We start from the raw sequence: 21,050 nt of genomic DNA, 5'->3' as shown, positions 1-21,050 counted from the left end.
GACAAAGGAGAAGCTAGGTTTAATGTTTAACATGTGAAAGGATCTACTGCTGGGAAGATGTTTAAGCAGACATAAATTATATGTAAAGAAAAAAAGTAGATATGTCTGTCAGCGTAATGTCTGTCAGTAGATAAAAAAGTAGCATGATATGTATTCAGCCGCCTGTAGCTGTAGCTGTGCGTTGGCTTCAGAGGTTTGTTAGTGAACATTTGTGAAAAACGTCATCATGATAAACAGCAGACAGGAAAAGAAATTTAGAGCGAGGTGAGGTTATAAAGCAATATCCTAACCTATAAAAAACATGTCACGCATTGCTGTTCAATTCATCATCTAGAAAAACCCCCACAAAGTCAACGTGAGCCGACCGGCCAGACAAGGACGGCGCTAATTGGAGAAGCAGCTTCTGCACCGCAGCAGGAGCTGCAGAAATCAACAACTCAGCTGGATTATTTAATAACTTTTAGTTTTGCACTTCATGAATCTGTCTTTATTTTAGGCCGCCATCAACACCACACTGGTTTGATCCGCTTTAATCAAACTCTAGTTCATTGGTCTAGAAAGTTTGGTTCGATTGAGGAGGTGTGAACGCGCAACCGAACTCTGAAGTGGACCAAAGATGTGAACTCTGGTCCAATTAAAAACCTAGGTCTCAGTTCAGCTGAATTGAACTCTGGTGCGGTTTAAGTGCATGCTTGAATGCCAAACAGACCAGAAACCGCTACAAAAGCAGGAAGTGGACTACAGCATTGTGGGTAAATACAACCAGAACAAACGCATGTGTCAGGCACTAGAGGGTGAAATGGCTCTTGTTTTTTATTTTTACAAACGACAAGAAAAATCCTATAACCACTAAAATCTGCTGCCACTTCATTTTTGTTTACAGTTTGTAAAGAAGGAAGTTGTGCTCAGTGTCTTCTGAGGTTTTTGTGTCATTTCCTTCAGTAGTTCTCGGTGCAGTGCCACCACAGGTGAGGAGGTTAAAAGTTTTTTGGATAGTTTGACGTAGCGCAGTATGAAAGTGAATTTCACCAGGTGAAAATGTAAGAAACGTTGCAATTTTGGTCAAAAAGATGCAAGAAGAAATCCAAAATAAGCCAAAGGTAAAGTTTTGCTCTCATTTGCACATTATGACTAGATCGTCACCACTATGAAACATGGGGGCGGCAGCATCATGTTGAGGGGAAGTTGTTCTTCAGCAAGGACAGGAAAGTGAATCAGAGTTGATGGATTTTTGTTTGCTTCCTGCGGCGGTTCGAATCCGCTTCCTCCAGAAATATTCACATTATTCTGTAAATTTCCCTGAAGTCAGAGTGTGTGCGTGGGTTGTGCATATAAGTTTCTGTTTGTTGCGTTGTTGGAATAATTTTTGGAAGGCACTGCAGCTGCCATGGTGCAACAAACAAAAAAAAAAACAACCTGTAAAATATTTCATGTAAATCAGTGATAAAACTCAATGATATCTCCATTCTGTGAAGCTGCGACTATCGTGCTTCAGCCTGAAGATGCGTCCCTCATGCAACATAAAGAACAAATTACGTACACCATAACAATGCAGGTCAGTGCTTACCGCCTTGGCTCACACAGCATTAAGAGAGCAACTCGAACGGACATAAAGCCAATACTCTGGTGGCCGAGCAAAATGTATTTAAAACAAAATCAATAGCAATACCTTGAACAAATAAGCAGCCATTTTATCCATGTATTTGTGTGGGCAGTCAATGTAACACACCGCCTCTGGGTGTGAGACAGAAGCACTGTTCCCTCCAGCTAAGGGCTTGTCTGAGAGATTCACCGCAGCAAAGGCAGCAACTCAGACACAGTCCTGTTTCACACAGCAGAAACCTGACCTGTGTCCACTGTGGGCTCGCTTTACAAGAGAGTTCGTGTTCAATTTTTGATCCTAACATCTTCCTCTTCTAAAATGCGGACAGGCCGCTGAAGTGTGTGGCTCGCAGACTGGCTTGGAGAAGAGTGGAGAGGTGATAATAAAGCCAGAGTGTTTACTGAGAGCTGCCGCTTAGGCTGGGAGAGAAAAAGAGAAAGAGAAAGAGAAGGCGGGCGGGCGAGCGAGCGTGAGCGCATCCATCAGGCTGAGCCGATCGATGCTCGGCGCCTGGAGCGGGGAGCACTCCAGGATGCAGGGAGGACCACACCAAAGAGGGGGCATCTCTGGTGGGAGGACATCAGAGGGAGAGCTTCTCTTTGTCTGGCTTCCAGGAGCGAGCGCAGTTTTCTTTGTTTCTCTTAACCCCGTTCCTGATGTTGTACTCTCACTCATGTCCACCCTGAACCTCGGTCTATTGCCGTCTGCAGCTGGTTCTTCTGAACAAAACCTCCTGGGGCTTTCCCATCAACTCTCATACAGGATACAGACGGCTTTCTACGACTCGCAGGGTTTCGTTTTTAGTCCTTTTCGTTACCGTGGCTCTCCAGCAGATGAAAACTATTGATCAAAATGTATAATTTACTACTCTGAACTAAAAAAAGAAAACAAAACAACGCAAAAGTTTTAACGCACCTTTAATTAATTTATGTTCTGCTTTCTTGCTATTGATCAATATTCCTTCAGGATTTCTGTGGGGTTTTGGATTTTGGCTGCTTTATCGCTCATTTTGTTTTGCACAGTTCTAGAAGTGGAACCGGCAACGTCAGGCCGACAGTTCCAGCTCAAGTTCGATCGAGAAACTTAAAACTTTGCTGAATTTTATAAGCTGCAAAGAGATTTTAAGACATATCTTTAATTTTGTGCACTGGCCTTTCTTAAGCAGGGGAAGCTCCAGAAAAAGGACTGACCATCAAAACTAACAGTTCAGATCAGAATTTCCTGAGATTTATTGTGCTTTTATTTATGTGAACAGATACTGAATACTGGGAATCAGTTTAAAACAAATCTGCAAAATTCAACCTCCATCAGCTCTACTTTGAGTCTCATTTCTTTCCTTGACATGTTTTTTTTTTACTGAAGTCTGTTGTCTTCTGAGAATAAAGACTGTTGGTAAGCTCTTTGATTCAGGACCAAAACTGCAACATTTGTTACATTTTCAGCTGATCTGTTTTAGCAATGCACTGATCCTCTTTTTTTCTTCCGATACTGATACAGATATCTGTGGTTTAGGATCAGCTGATGCCGATCCGATACAGAGAAACTGTGCTGAATCGAATTCAAAGTTTCTTCTTATTTAAACAGAGGCATAAAAGTACTGATTTACAAATTTATGTGGTAACTCTGCACCAGTACAACACACTTAAGTACACTAACAGCTTCACAAGCTTGGTCAAACATGTAATTACTTTAATTTGTTCAATCAGTGCAATTTGAGAATATAACAGCCAATAATGAAGAAACTGAAATGGACAAAAACAATCGGTTTACCACCTTGGTAAAAAATTAACAAACTTTGTTTCAGCTTGTTCAGAAAGTACAATTAGGAATTATAAATATAATGTAAAATAAATAAATCATGACGTCGCTCAGAGCACGAAGCATAGAATTAGACTGAATAGATCTGCCCCTATGAATCGGGCAGATTGTCACAAATATCCGATCTAGAATATTTTTCAACATCAGGACCAATACAGATATTAATATTGGATCGGTGCATGTCTACACAAAGCAGATAAAAGCAACCTTAATATTAAACACATCATAAACAGATATAATTCATGTGTTCTGGTTCATTTATGTTTTATTTGCTGGTTCTGTCAAACTCCCACAGTGCATGCTTCACCTCCATAAATAGGATTTCCAAGTAGCATTGCGCTGACAGACATTTTAAAATAGTGCAGCAAGACTTGGGAATAAGGAAAATGGATCATAGGACTGGTCGAAGGATAGGCTGCAAGTCTGGAGCTGGAAAAATAAAAAAAGGTTCTGAAAAGTTAAACATATCCAATGTCTGTCTAGAATCTAAAACCTAGTGATGGGTGCAATAAAGTAGTTTTTGCACTTCTGATGATTTGTTTCTTATTAAATCTTTCCCACACATTGGTATACAGTCTCCTTCACTGAGCACACTGATAAAGTGTTTTATTGTAAAAAAAAAAAAAAAATGTAGGAGAAATTGGCATTCGTTGGCAATTATAGTTTGCTTTTCTAACCTGGTTCCTTTCATATCGAATCAGACACTTCATCTGCCAAGACATCATTTGTTAGAAAGTTTAGGAATTTAAAGATAAACTAACCCTAACCCTAACTAACCCTAACCCTAACACCAAGGCATCTGGCCAAGTGGTCAGTTATTACTGCCTGATAGCAGAAAAATAAAACAAAAAAACTGGTATCTTCAATTATAGGCCTGCAGCTCTTGCATTAGACCATAGTAATGTGATTAAAAATAAGTAATGTGGAGGAATAATTCACCAAAATCAGAGCATCTGGCTTATTAATCCATCTATAGCAGAAATGCATCATTCTTCAACATGTCAATTATTTATATGTCAAGTTTTCAGCTAATAGCGTTCGCTGAATCACTACATTGGTAATGATTTAATAATATCTTTGATATTTTTCTTCAAATTCAACTAATAAAATAAATAAACCACCATTTAAGATTGGCAGTAATTAGTAAAATGTTAAAACTGTCCATTAACTTGCCTGTTATTTGTAGAGATGTCACTGGTTCAGTTTAGTTGGCCTTTATTTACTGTCTATTGTCTATTCAAAGGTCTGACTTTAAACATCCTTCATGAAAAAAGCAAGTGATTAGTTGAAGAAAACTAAAGGTTTTCCTGAAAGCCTGGTGAACTTTAAATCAACACAACTTGATATTTCCAAGGAAGTCTGGATGTTGGGAAGGAAAATTCAAAGAAAGGATTTTCTGAGACATAAGAAATAAAAAAAACTTTAATGTTTAATAAAGTGCTTTTTTTTTTTTGGTGGTAGCTCAGTTTTGCCCCAGTTTTGTAGCCAAGAGTTAACATCAATTTGTATCAATTTAAATACACACCCATTTGTTATCATTTAAAGTTAAACATTTCCATGAATTTTAGAGATTATAAAATGCTGAAATTTCTTATCACTCATAAAATATGACTGATATGAAACTTAACCACACTTCCTTAAAGCAGATTAGGATCAGGATGTAAAAAAGCACTTTACTTGAGCTGCTGGCAAAGGGGGACAAAATATATCTGGTTATGTAAAAAACACCAAAACTAAATTTTTTTTAAAAAAAAAAGGTGAAGGGGTGAAACGACCAGCATATGTTCCTGTTACATCGATGTGTTGCTGCAGATGATTGTGATCCTGCGTGGCTTGTATCTCACATTAAAAGAAATAACACAGTTTGAGATAAAAGCTGGTGCTTTGAATCTTTTTGCACTTGTAGAAATCTGTTTTCCAAACAGACAAATATGACATTGTTCTTACCGGTGTGTAGCTGTGAACACTGCCCACACTGTTGAGATTGACAGAGGCTAGACTCTGATCAGACAGGCTGTTGTTAAGGCTGCTTCTCGGACTATCGCTACCTTCCTGGTCTGTGTTGTACAACGCCACCTGGAAAACATAAACACACAAATGCATAAGAAAAGGAAGACATTAAATAATTTAATTTATATAAAAACCATAAAGGCCTTTGGGTGTGTGTGTGTGTGTGTGTGTGGTTTTTTTCAGGGGGTATGGGAGCCACAGGGTGCTGCTTAACGCAGCCCACAGCCACTGAGGGGTTTTGTAAAAGGGAGTCTGGAAACAGCTGAGACATTCCCACCGCTAAAGGTCAGGGCACTGGCGATGTCAGCCACATCTGCTCACAGAGCGCAAATCGGTTTGGGACAGCTAACAAAGGATTTCAGTGCAGCCGAGACGCTGACCTTTCAGTGTAGGAGCGAAACTAGCTGAAGCACTTCAGGACGACAATCTTAATTATCATCTAAGAAGGTTCTGTTCCCCCCACCGACGCCTAATAAAGTGCTCATCAGACTCTGAGGACAACAGTAAGCACAATCCAGATAATGAATGTGATAAATCCCAGAGAGGTTAGCCTGTGTGCTGAGGTTTATTTTGCCAGAAAGGAATGGCAGTAATGCACTGATGGCTGCTGCAGTGGAGGAGAAGAGCCTGGTATTTTAAGACTGGTGTGTGTCTGTGTGAGCCTGTCTGTGTGTGCTGATCCATGACTGAGTGCAGCATGGTGGCTTCTGCTCATCACTACGATTGGAACAGAGTGGGCTCTGTGCTGAGCACAATGAGACAGCAGCAGCAGAGTCTTCAGACCGACCTGGGCCTGCCAACATCCTGCCTTCCAGCAGCAGCAGACTGAAGCCTCTAGTGTTTCTGCAGAGACGCAGCGAGCTGCCACACAGCCTCCACAGAAGCTGGGGAAACCAAGGCAGCCCTGACTTCTTCCTCTCCTCAGACTGATGTTTGGCCCGCTGACAAACATGCTGGTTCACTTCCAGGACGCAGAGTTAGAGCCCAGATACATTAAGCCATTAGAACGGAGCTTGGCTCCTGCACTGGTACCAGGGTTCCCACACTGTGTGTCTGTGTGTCAATATGCCCAAATTCAACATTACAGGTCTGGACGCAAGTATGCAAGTAAAAATACATGAATAGGTGGAGGTAAAAAGTATGCAAGTAAAAGTAAATATGTGTAAGAATGTGTATGTAAAGGTATGCTAGTGTAAGAAAGTAACTAAGTGTACAAAAGTTTAAGTACAAGTGTAAGTAAAAGTAATTAAATGTAAATGTGAATAAGTAGGTGCATGTATGTGTACATGAGTATGTAAAAGTACTTAAGTAAAAGTACTTCTGTAAGTAAATGTATGTAGGTGTGTGTATAATTATGTGTACGCAAATATGTAAGTACATGTAAGTAAGTAAAAGTATGCAAGTTTACGTAAGGGTATATAAATATAAGTAGGTGTATGCAAAAGTACGTAAGTGTAAGCAAGTACGTGAAAGTATGTGTATGCAAAAGCAAGTACATGCAAGTAAGTATGGGAAATAGTAAGTATGTAAGTGTAACTATGTGTAAGTAAGCATGTGGATGGATGGATGGATGGATGGATGGATGGATGGATGGATGGATGGATGGATGGATGGATGGATGGATGGATGGATGGATGGATGGATGGATGGATGGATGGATGGATGGATGGATGGATGACATAACGGCAGATGGAGGGATGGACAAAGACAGATGAACAGGTACGTGGATGGGGAACTTTTAGAAAACGGAAAACGAAATAAAGTCTGTAAATGGAAATATTTCCAAACTATGTTTTTCATCCCTCATTATCCAGACTATGTGGGGTTGGGGGTCTAATTTGATACTTTTGCATTCGTTTTCTGACTGCATAGAAACTCTGTGGTACAAAGAGTTCGTTAGCAGTGTTCATTAGCGTGAAGAAGAAACTGAATGAGCAGCTGAGGATAGAGACTCGAGCACATCTACGTAATCAGCTCCACAATGCTAATCAAAAACACCGTGCCACAGAAACATAAATGTTGTTTAATGAAGTCATAAAACAGGCTTTTATGTCTCAAGTCTCTCACCACAACCTATTTTTACTCTACTCAACCATAAAGTGTGTGATGATTTGAAAAACCTCGCTGCTCTGTGGTTTAGTCAAGCCCCCGAGTCCCCTGAGTGAGGACACCCACTTAAAGCATGCATCAACAGCCTAACAGAGTCGCAGCTTACCCACAAAACATACGAGCTTGCACTTACATACGGCAAAAACACTTAAATACAATTAAGTGTGCACACACAGGTAGAACAGCGCACATAAACACACGCAGACAGGTTCATGCAGGCAGGAGCAGCGCCGCAGTAAATGCTGTGCATGGTTATTAGGCTACTGAGTCAGAGATCTATTCTTAGCAGTGAATTAAGTAAAAAGCCAGAGGTGTCTTTTACATGGAGGGGGGCTAATCTACAGCATGAGACATGGATTATGGAATCAAAGCAAGATTGGCCCAGGTGTCTCCAACAACGCCGGAGCACAATTCCTGCATGCAGGATTGAACAGAGGAAGAGAGAGACGACAGACACATCACAGAAAAGGAGAGGAGTGTTCATCTGTAAATAAGCCTAATTACAAAAATCCCTTCCTCTGCTCAATCACCACCACACTTCAGTGGCGAAATTTCAACACATTCACAGCAGAGTCTTGGGTTCCCACAGAAGATGGCTTCAGAGAGCTCTCCATGAGAAGAGGACAAAAGGGAGAAATTTAGCATGGAGCGTCCTACAGACGACAGAACGAGAGCAGAGGTTCCTGCTGGTTCAGTAGTCAGCCTGCAGGCCTCTCCCATTGGCCTGTCGGGGAAGGCGGGAAGGAGGGACTGAGGGAAGGAGGGAGAGAGACTGGAATAGAAAGACAAGAGAGAAAAACAGAGAGAGGGAATTCCTGTGGCTTGGCACGGTGCACCGAAAGAGGCGTGGCCTGTCGTGTGTTTACAGTGTAAAGCAGTTAGAAACAAGCCCTCTCCTAGGAGTTTGGGCCTCAGATCTGTTGCTCATTCTGTCTTCTGCTCGCAAAAACACAATCAAACAAACGGAAGGAAAACAAAGAAAAACCTGTCACTCATCAACAGCACAAGTGTCGGGTTATTTTATAATCTTCTTGCTCATCTGTGCCATTTCACTTCTTTTCTTTTTTTTTGCACTTGGCGGCAGAGTCTGGGCTTCACTGTCAACACTTAACATCAGGGCTCCATTATGTGGTCACTGCTGGTGTTGTGGACTCAGAAAAAGTGTCATCTTCCCTTACTGCGTCTTGCAAAACTATCCATACAACCTAAACTTTTCCACATTCTGTTGTAAACACTAGCTTCAATGCGACTTTATGAGATAGATGAAAAAAAAAGTAGAGCGTATTTCCAAAATGGAGACAAAATGGCTGGCTTGAAATGAAAATAAATGCCTTCAACCCCTCTTGTCAATGCAATCAAAGCTTTAAATTTGCTGAGACATGTCTGCACCACGTTCACAAATCGAGACTTTTTAAGCAAATATTCTTGCGAAACAGATCAGTTTGCTTGGATGGGGAGTGTCTGACAATCAATTTTCAAATCTTGCCATAGATTATCTATTGGAGATAAGTCTGGGTGATGCTAACATTTTAGTCTGCTTTGACCTAAACCATTTAACTCTAAATCGAGAGACTTTTCAATACCATAGCAAAACAAGTCCTTAAAACTTTAATATTAAAAATAAAAAAACTTTTCCACTGGCCTTTGAAGGACACAGTTTAACAATGTTTTTCATTGGAACTCAGAAGCTGAAATTTCCAAGATAAAATCATCAACAAAGTCCCTAAAAATTATAATTCTACTTGAATAGTTATAAATTTCTCACCAATCCAGACCTCAAACTCTTACATAATCATCTTGCTCACAAAATTAGCTGATGCAAAAGCAGTTTATTTGCATTTCTGATTTTTTTTGTCATTAATCTGCCGCGCACTGTTGTACACAATGCAGCTGCAATGTAGTGAGAAATTTATTATCATCAGATTGCAAAGGTAATTGTTAGCAAAGTCACACGCATATCAATTAGCAAATTTCTCTTTTTTCCAAACTTAGAACTGGAACATGATTATATTAAAAATTTTTTTGGGGGGTAAAATAAAGCAGCATAAATATCACATCTATGTTCCAAATATCACTAAATGCCACTTGTATCACAATCTGAGTGCTACATTTGAGAATCGTGTCGTTCATGATGGCAGCATGAACGACATGCTGCCATCATGCACAGCAGATCTAGCTCAGCTGTGCTAGATCTGTTTTGTTTTGTGTAAACTTCTGTTGATTTATTGCTTTTTTGGGCAATTATTCCAGGATTTTTGTTCTCACTTTTTTATATTTTTGGAAAGTTACAATGCACATCAAGTTCAATCAATCTCTTCCAATGATCAGATTGGGCGAGGATTATATTCCCGAGTGCAACATCTCTAGTTTGGGTTTCCAAAAGCAAATGAGGTTGGTTAGCTGTGATCGTCAACTGATGATGTCGTCCATGTGAAATATAATCTCTGCTGCCGGGATTTTGAACCGCATTTTAGGACAGTTGGGAGACGTGTCAAACAACAATCTTCAGTCAGAAGCTGCTTCAGATTTGTTGCAACACCAACTGCTACTGGAAGTCTTTCCTTCCCACAGCATCACTATCCACAACGACTCTTTGAAGATGGGTTATTTTGTAAAAGTTTCTTTCAATTGAATTGGTCTATCTGACCATCTGGTTGGGGGTTTTAATGAAGTGAAAATGTTTAGGGGTTGTGAATAATTTCATAGGGTGCCGTATATCTGAGTTTGAGAACATTTCTGTTACAGAGACGTAAGAAAAAAAAATCCAGTTTAGTTCAAAGACACAGCCTGCAGCAAATAGTCTGACACTTGTCAAAACCAGCTAAATATAAGATACTCTATCGTACATGTACACACTTGCTACAACACGGCAGACATATGCTCAGCCTTCATAAGTCTCTGACACACAACACCAACACATATTTCCTATGAGCGCCGTGCTAACGTTAAATCATTTTTTAAAATTATTTGTAGTGCTTGTAGCAAATGAATAAGCGACTCTTGTAGGCTTTTTAAAAGTGCTCCAGAGAGCTGCCCCCACTGGGCCCAGAGGATGAGAGCTTAAGGTTAAAAAGCCTATTTAAATTTCAGAGAGAGACACATACTCACAGCTAACAGCTAGCGGTCCCTGTAGCTTTGCTTTGTGATGTATAAGTGCTTCTAAGCTTTTACAGATGTAAAGAAAAAACGAAGCAGACAGTTGTCAGCGGGGGGTGGATGGGTCACCTGTAGTTGGTCACAAAATGCCAAATAACTCTGAGCGAAGCCTGGGCTTCGTAAAGAGTGTCAAACTCATCATTTTGGGCTGCATCAAGATCATGGATGTCCTCTAGGGCTTGTTGTGCCAGAATGCATTGATAAAACCCATTGAACAGTTAAAATACCAGTACATAGCTGTCTCTGCATGCAATAAGTATATCTAAAAATCAAATAATGTTGGACATCTCCAGGATTTCATGATTGCTTTTGTGATTTTTTATTTTTTTTTGCAATATAAATCACAGATTTTGTGATGCTAAATTATAAATATTTGAGCTAATATGTGACATTAAGTGCGACTTTTAGTTACTCTCCACGTCGATCACGGACTATAACGTGATGTCAAGTAAGGCTGAGGCAGCAAGTTTGTAGGATCAAGAAGTACTGCCACCTGCAGGTGGGAGTAAGTATGACGTTTTTCACCATTTTTGAAGAAAGTTAGCACAAAAAAGTTAATCAATAAAATATATCACAATAGACAGGTGTCTATATCAATAGATGATCTGATAGAATATTCACTGAACTCGGAGATGTAGGAAAAGAAAAAGCTTTAGCTGCTCAACCTCTCACAGTGAGTTAAGCAACTGTGGAGGAATCAACTGACTTATTCTTGGTTACCTAGCAACACACTCACCCTTTGGTTACTTAGCAACAACCTGCTGAGTAACTTGCACAGCTGCAGTTTAAGGTTTCACCACTGTGCCTTATAACTGCTTAAAGATAAAAAAACAACGATCACGTCTAATTAATAATTATTGACAGACAATTATTGATATCGACTAGAGGTGTGCAGATCGATCGGTCACCGATCATAATCGGCCGATTTTCGTGAAAAAGTGCATGATCGGTTATCGGCGATCATTGGCTCTTGTTGCCACCGATACCGATCACCTGCATCTCATTTCTCAGCCTGCCTGTGCAGCTGGTCTCCTCTTTCCTTCACACTGCGCAAACACGCAGCAACAAATCCTAAGCGAAGTGGAACTATAACGCACTGAGTGAATGGGGAAGTTTGCGTGTTGCGGCGGAAAATTGAAGCACGTCAAAATGCATCAACACAAGAAGCTAATACGACATAAAAACAATGCCATACTTGACGGAGTTTGGCTACATCAAGGCTCACTGCAGTAAAAGACATATGGAGGATCAGATAGCAGGTAAAGCAGCGCACAGCTACAAACACTCACCCGGATTAGCATGACGGTCAGAAAGCTAAACAAATAACCCGCAAAATTATTTAAGTCTTCGAGCTGCAATGTAAGACGCTGGTTCTGCTCTCGTTGTTGAACCGCTGCTACGCGATACAGGTAGTAATATTTCACAGACGGTCCGCCGCTTCTGCTCCACCTGGTAGTGACTCTCACACCGAACCTCTGCTTAAAGCTGCAGCATCTAACCTAAAAAAATACCTTTTACGTACGTATTAAAACTTTCGCTGTCCAACATGAGACAGATAATCTCTAAAAAAAAAATAATCGATCTCCTCTCTGTTCTGCATAATTACTCCGCTCAGTCAGAAACAGCCACTCAGAACTAGCAGTAATCAGCTAGCCGCCATGCTATCAGGAAGTTTTCATTCAGTAACTTTAGATTGTTTATTATAATGGATCCTGTATTTGCCTTTGAATGTTAAGTTTTATACTTGAATTTTTTTGGCAATGTTGAGAGGTTTTATTTTGGCTCTTTGCATTATTTAGCCCCTTCAGAGCCTTCATATGTTATCAGTCTGTTAAAGATAGTACCGATAGCAGTACAATTTGCAGAATGCCTGTTTTGTTTAGTTTTCTTCTTGGAAAAAGTTATCAAAAACAAGTTTTTGCCTAAATTAAGGTGAATTCATGGTTCCTTTTTCCACATAATGTAACCGGTAGCGTTTATGATAAAAAAATAATAATGATAATTATGTGATCGGTATCGGTGATCGGCTCTCATGGGTGATCGGTATCGGTAGCGGCAGAAAAACACCTGATTGGCACAACTCTAATATCGACTGATATGAAACTTTTATGTCGTCATAAGTCTTTCAGCCATACCGCCAGCTTCAACTCACAATTATGTATTAGTAGGCCTCTCACAATAAATTTAGTTCAACAATAAATTGTCTCAGAGGTTACTGAGATAAATGATAATGTTGTTTTGAGATCATTTTCAAGTTAAATCATTTTGATGTCATAATAATGCAAGGACACATTCTCAAGAATCAGTTAACTTTAAATTCTAGTGAACATTTAACACTGGAACTCAAAGACATTTTAAATATCAAAAATAAACAAAAGCACATAATTAAATAAAATGAATTATGAAGTCCTTCAAAATAGCACTAGTTGAAAGACATCCAGCTTTTGGTGGAAAGAAAGAAAAGAGAAAATGATAAATCATGCAAATGGAAATGATTTAGTTTGTTTCCATAATCATGAGATTAATTGTTTTATTGCTTATTGCGACAACACTACATAAAGTGTGGGAATGTATTGATTTTATGTGAATTTCCACAATCAAGGAACCTCAAAAGACTGAAGGGACTAATTGATGTAATTTGGGAGTAAATGGATAAAAACTGCTTTGATTTGACTGACAACATCATATTTAAGAACAGAACTCTTATCCTGAAGCTTCTTGTCATGTGTCCCTCTATTTAGAGGGCCACACAAAAAAAACTTTGGCGGGCCAGATTTGGCCCCCGAGCCTCGAGTTTCACACATGACACAGAGCGTGAGAAGCGCTCAGTTTCAAGTGTATGAGAAGGTATAATGTCTCAGTATCAGTGTGAGCGTTGGATTTCTATGCAGAACATTACAGGAGTCTGGTTGTTGTGCAGGAAAGAAGTAGAACAGGGGCAGCTCGTTGTGTATTTTGGTGTGGGTTGCAGAGGAGAGAAGCTTTAGGCACATGAGCAGATGCTTGTGAGTGCCAGCATCTCCCCTCCACGAGAGTGTGCCTCTCTCTGTGGGGAATAGTGCTGTAGGTGGTTGGAGAAGTGGGCGGGGTCAGGGTGCAGCCGTGGAGCCAGGTGTGTGTTGGAGCTGGAGGCTGGATGGCTTGCTGTAGTACCTTGTTAGTCACAGTGTTGATTGCCAGCGTTGGAGAGGCACTTCCAGAGATCATACAGTCCATCCCCAAAGACTCTGAATCCAGGCTGTATGGTGTGGAAGCCTGTGGAGGTGGGGAGGAAAGAGGGGGGTGTAGAGGCAGAACAATAAAAAAAAAAAATAAATAATCCAATTATTACAAACACTGGATCTCACCACAGAGGGCTGAATAGAGCGGCCTATATTAAAGGTATAAACACATAAACTAACACCAGATGCATCTGCAAGATACCAAATATAAAACCAAAATGGAGCAACACCTTTATTTAGGTCATCTTTGAACTGAGATTTTTTTTTTAAAAGATCCCCCCCTTCCTCCCCGACTCTCACTCCCAATCAGACATACAATGTTGCACATACATGCCCTCTTCTTGCCGTATATGCAGTGTTGTCAAAGATAACTCTGCTATGCCCGTCTCCCAAAACTGCTTACTGTAAGAGGATTGGCTGCCAACAATACCACTTTTTAAATTCATGATAAATATAAATGAGATTTCAAAAAAAGAGAAAAACTCAATTTCAATGTCTGTGACTCTTAATGGAAAGCCTTTTGGGCAGACGGTGCCTCGGTGGGGGAGGGGTTTAAACACAGAGCGTTTGTATTACAGAAAAACATTCTCTTCACTTTGTGCGCTCTTTTGTGTCGCACTCAAATGAGCAATACTGCATCAGGAGGGCTTTGCTGAAAACTGACGGTAAAGCTGCATTTTGCATCATGTCTATATGAACATATCAGACAAATGTGTGACTTATGCACACTAGTGTCCTTAATCAGCGTAATCAATTGCTTTAACACACCGTGTGTGTACAGCGATGCTCCAGAGTCAGGCTATTGCAAAGAGTGTATTTAATAGCCTGCAGATATATGTACAAGTAGAAAAAACTCATGCAATAGTTCTTGGTTTTACTGATGTATTTGAGCTGTGCCCTTTTCCAGAGCTGGATCATTCTAAACTAAACTGCAGTGGTTCTGATTAATTAAATCTGATTGCACAATACACCTAAAGACCCAGATGTGTACATACATCCTCACCAATATTTGGATAAAATGTCCAGAACTAGCTCAAGAAAAAAACAAGCACTTTTTGCAATCAACAAATTCTAACATATTTCTAGATAGTTATTTGACAACTGCTAAGCCTAATTAAAGCTGAGCTGAAGTCAGTTTTTTAAAAAAGGTTAAAAGATTATGAGCAACACACTTATAGTTGAATTGTTAATTATGGTATATTTAATGTATTTATCAGCTTTCTGTATAATCTGTAATAAATTTTTTAACACTAAATATGTTAAATCTGTCATCCGTCATATATTTCAATCAGTTTTTCTTGCATGTGGGTTTTAAAGATGAACCACAGAGAGAGTAGCTGTATGTAAAGTTCTAGAAAAGTGAAATTAGGATCCTCCCATAAAAAGGCATATAAATAAAATCTCACTTTTTTTTTCCATACCAGATTTTGATTTCAAATTTTCATTGATTTCTCTTATTTTTTGCTAAAAAAGAAATTACAAATGACATTAAAGCTCCGCGGAGCCTCAAGCGGCCCGAGCAGCCAAGCGCCGCTCCGGCCTATAGCCACCGCGGGGGATCCAGCACCGCCGCCCGCCTGCCACCGCGTACCCTGTCGCACAGATGAGGCTCGCGTCCGCCATGCAGTTCGCACCGTTCACTTCGGCATGGTTCCCTGAGGACACACCACAAATTTGGTGCAGATCGGTCGATGTAGAGAGGAGATATTGATGATGGGATAGTCTAGGGGGCGCTGTAGAGTAAAATCACAATTCAATCCTTTTGGGCTCTTTAGCATTGAGTACAGGTCAAACGTATCCAGTCTGGTGCCAATCGGAAGATGCGTGTGTGATTCAGAGACAATTGCATGAATATGGCGAAGGACAGCCAGTTGGCCACGCCCCCATGAGTCAGAGTTCATCATCACAGTTCATCATCAGGTCATATTATGTCAGGTGGTAGAAGATTAATTCCATATGTATTACTCAGTAAAAATAAGACATACAGTAGAAAAAACAGGTAACTTCCAGTCAAAAGTGGGCGGAGCTAAGGTTGCGTCATCATCTGACCATGAGAATGTAATGAGGGTTGGTTAGTATTGAGACATAGGAAGTCTGAAGCAGCTGTCACCTTGTATGTGGAAGTTATGTCACTTTGATGTTTTATGGCGAATAGTTAAAGTTTTGCACTTAGCCACGCCCACATGCTTTTACATACAAAAATTCCTGTGATAACTTTAGACCTTTAATGTCTGAACTCTCTGCTGACTGAGTTTGAAGTCTGTATGTCAAACGCTGTAGGAGGAGTTCGATCAAATATGACGTCTCTGAAAAACAGCAAATGGCGGCTTTGATCCAAAATGGCCGACTTCCTGTTGAGTTTGGACCATGGCTCCAAGAGACTTTTTTGTAGGTCTTGACAATATACACAAGTGTACCAAGTTTCATAATTCTAGGTTAAAGAATGGCTTGGGGCTGATTATTTAAAATCTTCAAGGGGGCGCTGTTGAGACATTAGGCCACGCCCACAAAAAATTACACTGGATTCCTGTCGAGGGGCCCACAAGGATCAAACCTAGTGAGTTTGGTGCAGCTGGGTTTTAAACTTTGGAATTCAAGGCCAAACGTAAGGAGACGGCGTTAAAGGTCACTTCGCCACGCCACCACGCCCACCTGCTGCATCCAAACCAAACGGGGTTGGACACCCTGACACACCAACATGTCTTCTGTCTGTGGACACAGTTTCATGTTGATTAGGTCAAAGGGGTCAGATAGTGAACGTTCGCAGTAAAACATGACACTTCCTGTTGTAAGGGGGCGTGGCTTAGGTAATCTAAAAATTTCACAACTGGGTGTCGTAGGTCATCCAAAGGTGATCACACACAGAAAGTTTGGTGGCTCTGTGAGTTTATTTGTAAGAGATATAACAGTTTATTACATTCTGGCGAGTCGGTGAACTTTGACCCCTGGTACGACCCCTTCAGCATGCTCGAAAACTCACGAATTTGATAACTTTGAATCGGCCATGCCTTATGAACAATCTGACCGAGTTTGAAGCCGATCGATCGAAATCCCTAGGAGGAGTTCGATCAAATGCGACGTCTGTAAACGGCCAAAATGGGCTCAAAATCGGAACTTCAATCCAAAATGGCCGACTTCCTAGGATACTTGCACTATGACATTAATTGTAAATTCTGAGTGTCTTGGGGAGCTCTACAACTGTACCGAATTTCAAGTCTCTACGATAAAGTAAGTGAATAGAAAAGGGTCTTTTGAAAGTTTCTAGGGGGCGCCCTTGAGCAGTTTCTTGTGCGATTTTTGCGGTGACTTTAAAATACGTAAATTTTAAGTTTGGTGAGTTTTTGAATATGATAAAGCCCCCAAAAAGCCAATTTATTTTACGTTAGAATCATAATAATAAGAAACAGCACGATTACAATAGGCCTTCGCAGCGCTTAGCTGCTTGGGCCTAAATAATATTTTCAAAAAGTGTTTTTTTTTTTCCAATCATCCCTGTAATTTTTGTATAATCCTAAAAATATAGTAATAATATTAGCAGAATAAAGACACAATTTTACCAGAAGAACATCTTAAAATTTTGAGAAAAAAGTCATATTAATTGAAAAAAAAATCATGGATAAATAATTTATGTTTCATGTTGGAGTTCTCATAAAATTACTTCTTCATTCTGATATTTCAACTTTATTCTGGTAATAAAGACTTTATTCTAGTATTATTTTATAATATGACCTTATTCTAATAAAAAAAATACAAAAAATAGCCGGCCCTTTTAAATTGTTGCAGAGTTGACCTGAGTTCAAAGTTCACATAAAAAGAAGCTCTAAAACAGCTCGTCAAACCAGATGGTGGGCCTTGGATATGCTGACATTATTCTACAGAAGCACAAGGGGTGTATTGGTGATAAAGAAAACCCAGATTTTCAAAAAATTTACCAAAAATTTGATCAACTGACAAAATTGATTTTACCACTCAGTCCTGTTAAAACGGATAATAGCTGCCAAGTTTCAACAATCTGACCCAAACTGAAAATTATATAAAAAAATTTGGGAAACCAAAGTCTAGACTAAAAATAAGTCTAGACTTGTTTTTATTTTCAGGATACCAGAGTCCCTGATGCCCATCTCCAGCAGTTGTTGGGTTCATCCTGGACAGGTTGAACCCAACAACCTACCAGTCATGATTTTGGACGGAGCACCTGGAGAAAACCAGTCCATGGACAATCCATAAACCACCAAGTCTTTCATACACTGGAACTTCTTGGAAAACCAGTGCAAATGTCCCCGGTCAAGTGAGTTTAATTATTGAGTGGACACAGAAATAAGGCATTGATCGAAACCTAATCAATATGTAGAATTTTGACCTGGCTTGGATTCTGATGAAGAATGTTTGTGAACTTTTGACTGAAATTGTCAAATGTGGTGAGATGTACCCACCAGTAAAAGCTGAACCAAGCTGATCTCAACACTTGAGTTAAGGATGGATGCAGAAAGAGTTTTCTTTTGGATTTGAAGCAACTCACCCGCTCTCCAGACCGTGGCCTCTTCTTTGGCCGAGTCGGCAAAGCGTCCTCCTTCGGGTTGGTGTCAATGGCCCAGTAGGAGCCCTGCAGACAAACAGCATATCTGTGAACTGATACCAAGGATTGTTTTCATAACTTTATTACAGTGGAATATAAACAATTTGTGTACAGCCAGACAGGAAACCAAGAAAAGGAAAAAGGAAGTCAGGAAGTTTCCCCTCTGCCTTCACCGTCTGCCTTATCAGCCGAAATCTTTATTGGAGCTGATAGTCGAGTGGTTAAAGGTTGTGCTGAGTGTAGGAGGTCTTTGTTAGGAAGAAAGGCTGGGCTTTCTCTCCTCGCTGAGCAGCGGCGGTGGTAAAATGTTAAGCCTTTCCTGCAGCTGTGCTTCCTGGGCCTCGGGTACTGAACCCAGAGTGAGCGCTGCTGCCAAGGATGAAGAAAATAGGCTCAGCAATCAAGGTAGCGCTCGCATTTCCGTGCTGCTCCCTTCTAGGTCTGAGCAAGGCTAATGGAGAAGAGGGAACTCCACCACCAACCTGCATTATTTACCTTTCCATTTGGCCTCAATTAATTTATTTTTCAATAGCGTTACACCTGGAAGGCAACAGGAATAACGCTCAACTTTATAAAGAGCAAGATTCTTACCCTAAGGCTGTATGGGTTGTGAATTTGTTTTCAATATTTTTCACAATTCCTGATAAGATCTCAACTGTCGAGAGGAAATAAGATCAGCGCCTTGGAAATCACTTCCTTAACTGAGAGAATAATTGATATTTCCATAGGAGATTCTCAGAACAACAGACCCCAGAACTGCAGCAAACACATCGCTTTGCTCTGTTACACCAGCCAGTGTGTTATTTTCACAGCTCTCACACACCAAGGCTGGATCTGGTGGGTTTAAATTCTAACTTTGAGAATGTGCGCAGCTTTGGGGTCAATTAACATTGTCCTCAGAGGATAAATAATTCACACCACAAATAAGCAAACACATGGATACTCCTATATAGATATGGGCCATGGCTGAATAAAGCACACACTCTGATGAAAGGTTCAACTAGAGACGAAAAAAAGTTTTGACAAAATCTCTACATTTGATCTTCTCTCAAACCGCAGTGGTTAAAAATCGGCAAAACGGACCGAACGCTTCCTAGTTTTTTGTCGCACAGACAAAGCTGGGCATGGTTGTTGTTTCTTTTAATTGAGAGAGCGAGAGGAATAAGTTAACCCTCATGGGATGAGAGTTTCTGCATTTCCCTCCACTCAACCCAAGAGAGTTTGCAGGAAAAAAAAGAATAATATATAAAGACTCATTAAATTATTCACAAATACAGCAGTATACTGTAGCAATGCCAAGTCAAGTGTGTCGAAGTCTGGGGCAAAAACAGAGCAAAGCCGCAGCGTTTTCTGTGGTCAGAAGACGAAGGAGGTAAAGTTTGTTTTGTTTGTTCAATGAAAACAGATCCCAACAGCAGATCTCCTCTTCCTCCAAATGACACAGCTCATTTTCATGCGTTAGCATAAATTACGTCACCTGCTTCCTCTTTTTAATGTAAATTTCGGAGCGACAAACAAACAAGAATGAAGCCGTAGCTCAATTAAAATGAGGATTGTTACAGGCAGACTTCACATTGCGTTTCTTACCTCTGCATGTGCACAATACTAACCGTCATCTCTTACACCATCTCACTGACAGGGAGCGACATGACTCTCCTATCTCGTGCAACCAGCAGTTCTCATATTCCTGCCACATTACAATATTGATGCAACATATCAAGACCGGCTAGCAGCTCTTTGAAGTTGTCTTCAGGGGGGGAAAGGCAGTGAGGAAAATTCCAAATTAAACATTAAGGATGCGAACATGTTGGCCATGCATTTGGAATGGGATCCATACTGCAATAGATTATTTTGTATTTAGTGGAGCAGCTCCCAGGAGTGTCAATATCAGAGGATTACAGCAAAACATGAAATTAGCATTCAGTCCCCATCCTCTACACAGCCTGGTGTAGCTCTTCACGCGCGTGTGTTGGTGTGTGCATATAATTATTTGTGTTGCTGCCTGAGCATATGTAGTGTGTGTTCTGGCAGGACATAGATGATATCTGGGTTTGGCTGCAGCTGGACCTATGCACACAGTCACCATACAGGTGAAGCTCAATAAATTAAATCATCATTTAATGGCTTATTTGAGTAATTTGGCAAAAAAAAAAAAAATTGTATATAGGTTAATTACAAACAGCAATATATTTAGAGTTAATTAAAGTTGAAGATCATTATTTAAAGCTTTAAAAAAAATCATGCTGAAAGACTACAGCATATCAATAAAAAGATGAGTGGAAGGAGAAAGTGTCCAAAAGTAATTGAGATGTAATTGCAGCCTTAAGATTGTGAATCATAACCCATTCGAGAAGTAGGCATGTCTGCAGACAAAGTAGGCGTTTCTAAAGGGAAGCGTTTTTCATGAGCCACACCTGATTAGATTAAATTAATATCTGTAATTGGACTTTATTTTGAAGAAACATTGCTAGATTCCTTCTCTGGCAACAGACTTTTATTTAATTATCTAATTTCCCAAGCTGAACGTCATAACTATTAGAAGACTTATTAAGCACTT

At 40.1% G+C, this 21,050-nt stretch overlaps 1 protein-coding gene across 1 annotated transcript in view; it reads right to left on the bottom strand.

The window, feature by feature from the left end:
* The window catches only part of foxj3 (forkhead box J3), a 111,578-nt gene that overhangs the window by 15,526 nt on the left and 75,002 nt on the right, over window positions 1-21,050 (bottom strand). The window contains exons 4-6 of the mRNA XM_008408620.3: window positions 18,437-18,520; window positions 13,850-13,951; window positions 5,369-5,497 (exon numbers count right to left, since the gene is read on the bottom strand). Of these exons, the coding sequence (XP_008406842.1) occupies window positions 5,369-5,497; window positions 13,850-13,951; window positions 18,437-18,520 (315 nt within the window). The remainder of the gene's footprint in view (window positions 1-5,368; window positions 5,498-13,849; window positions 13,952-18,436; window positions 18,521-21,050) is intronic.

The sequence above is a fragment of the Poecilia reticulata genome, chromosome 5 (assembly GCF_904066995.2).
Source record: "Poecilia reticulata chromosome 5, P_reticulata-male-v2, whole genome shotgun sequence".
Lineage (NCBI taxonomy): Eukaryota > Metazoa > Chordata > Actinopteri > Cyprinodontiformes > Poeciliidae > Poecilia > Poecilia reticulata.
This window is presented reverse-complemented; position numbering and strand designations above follow the sequence as displayed.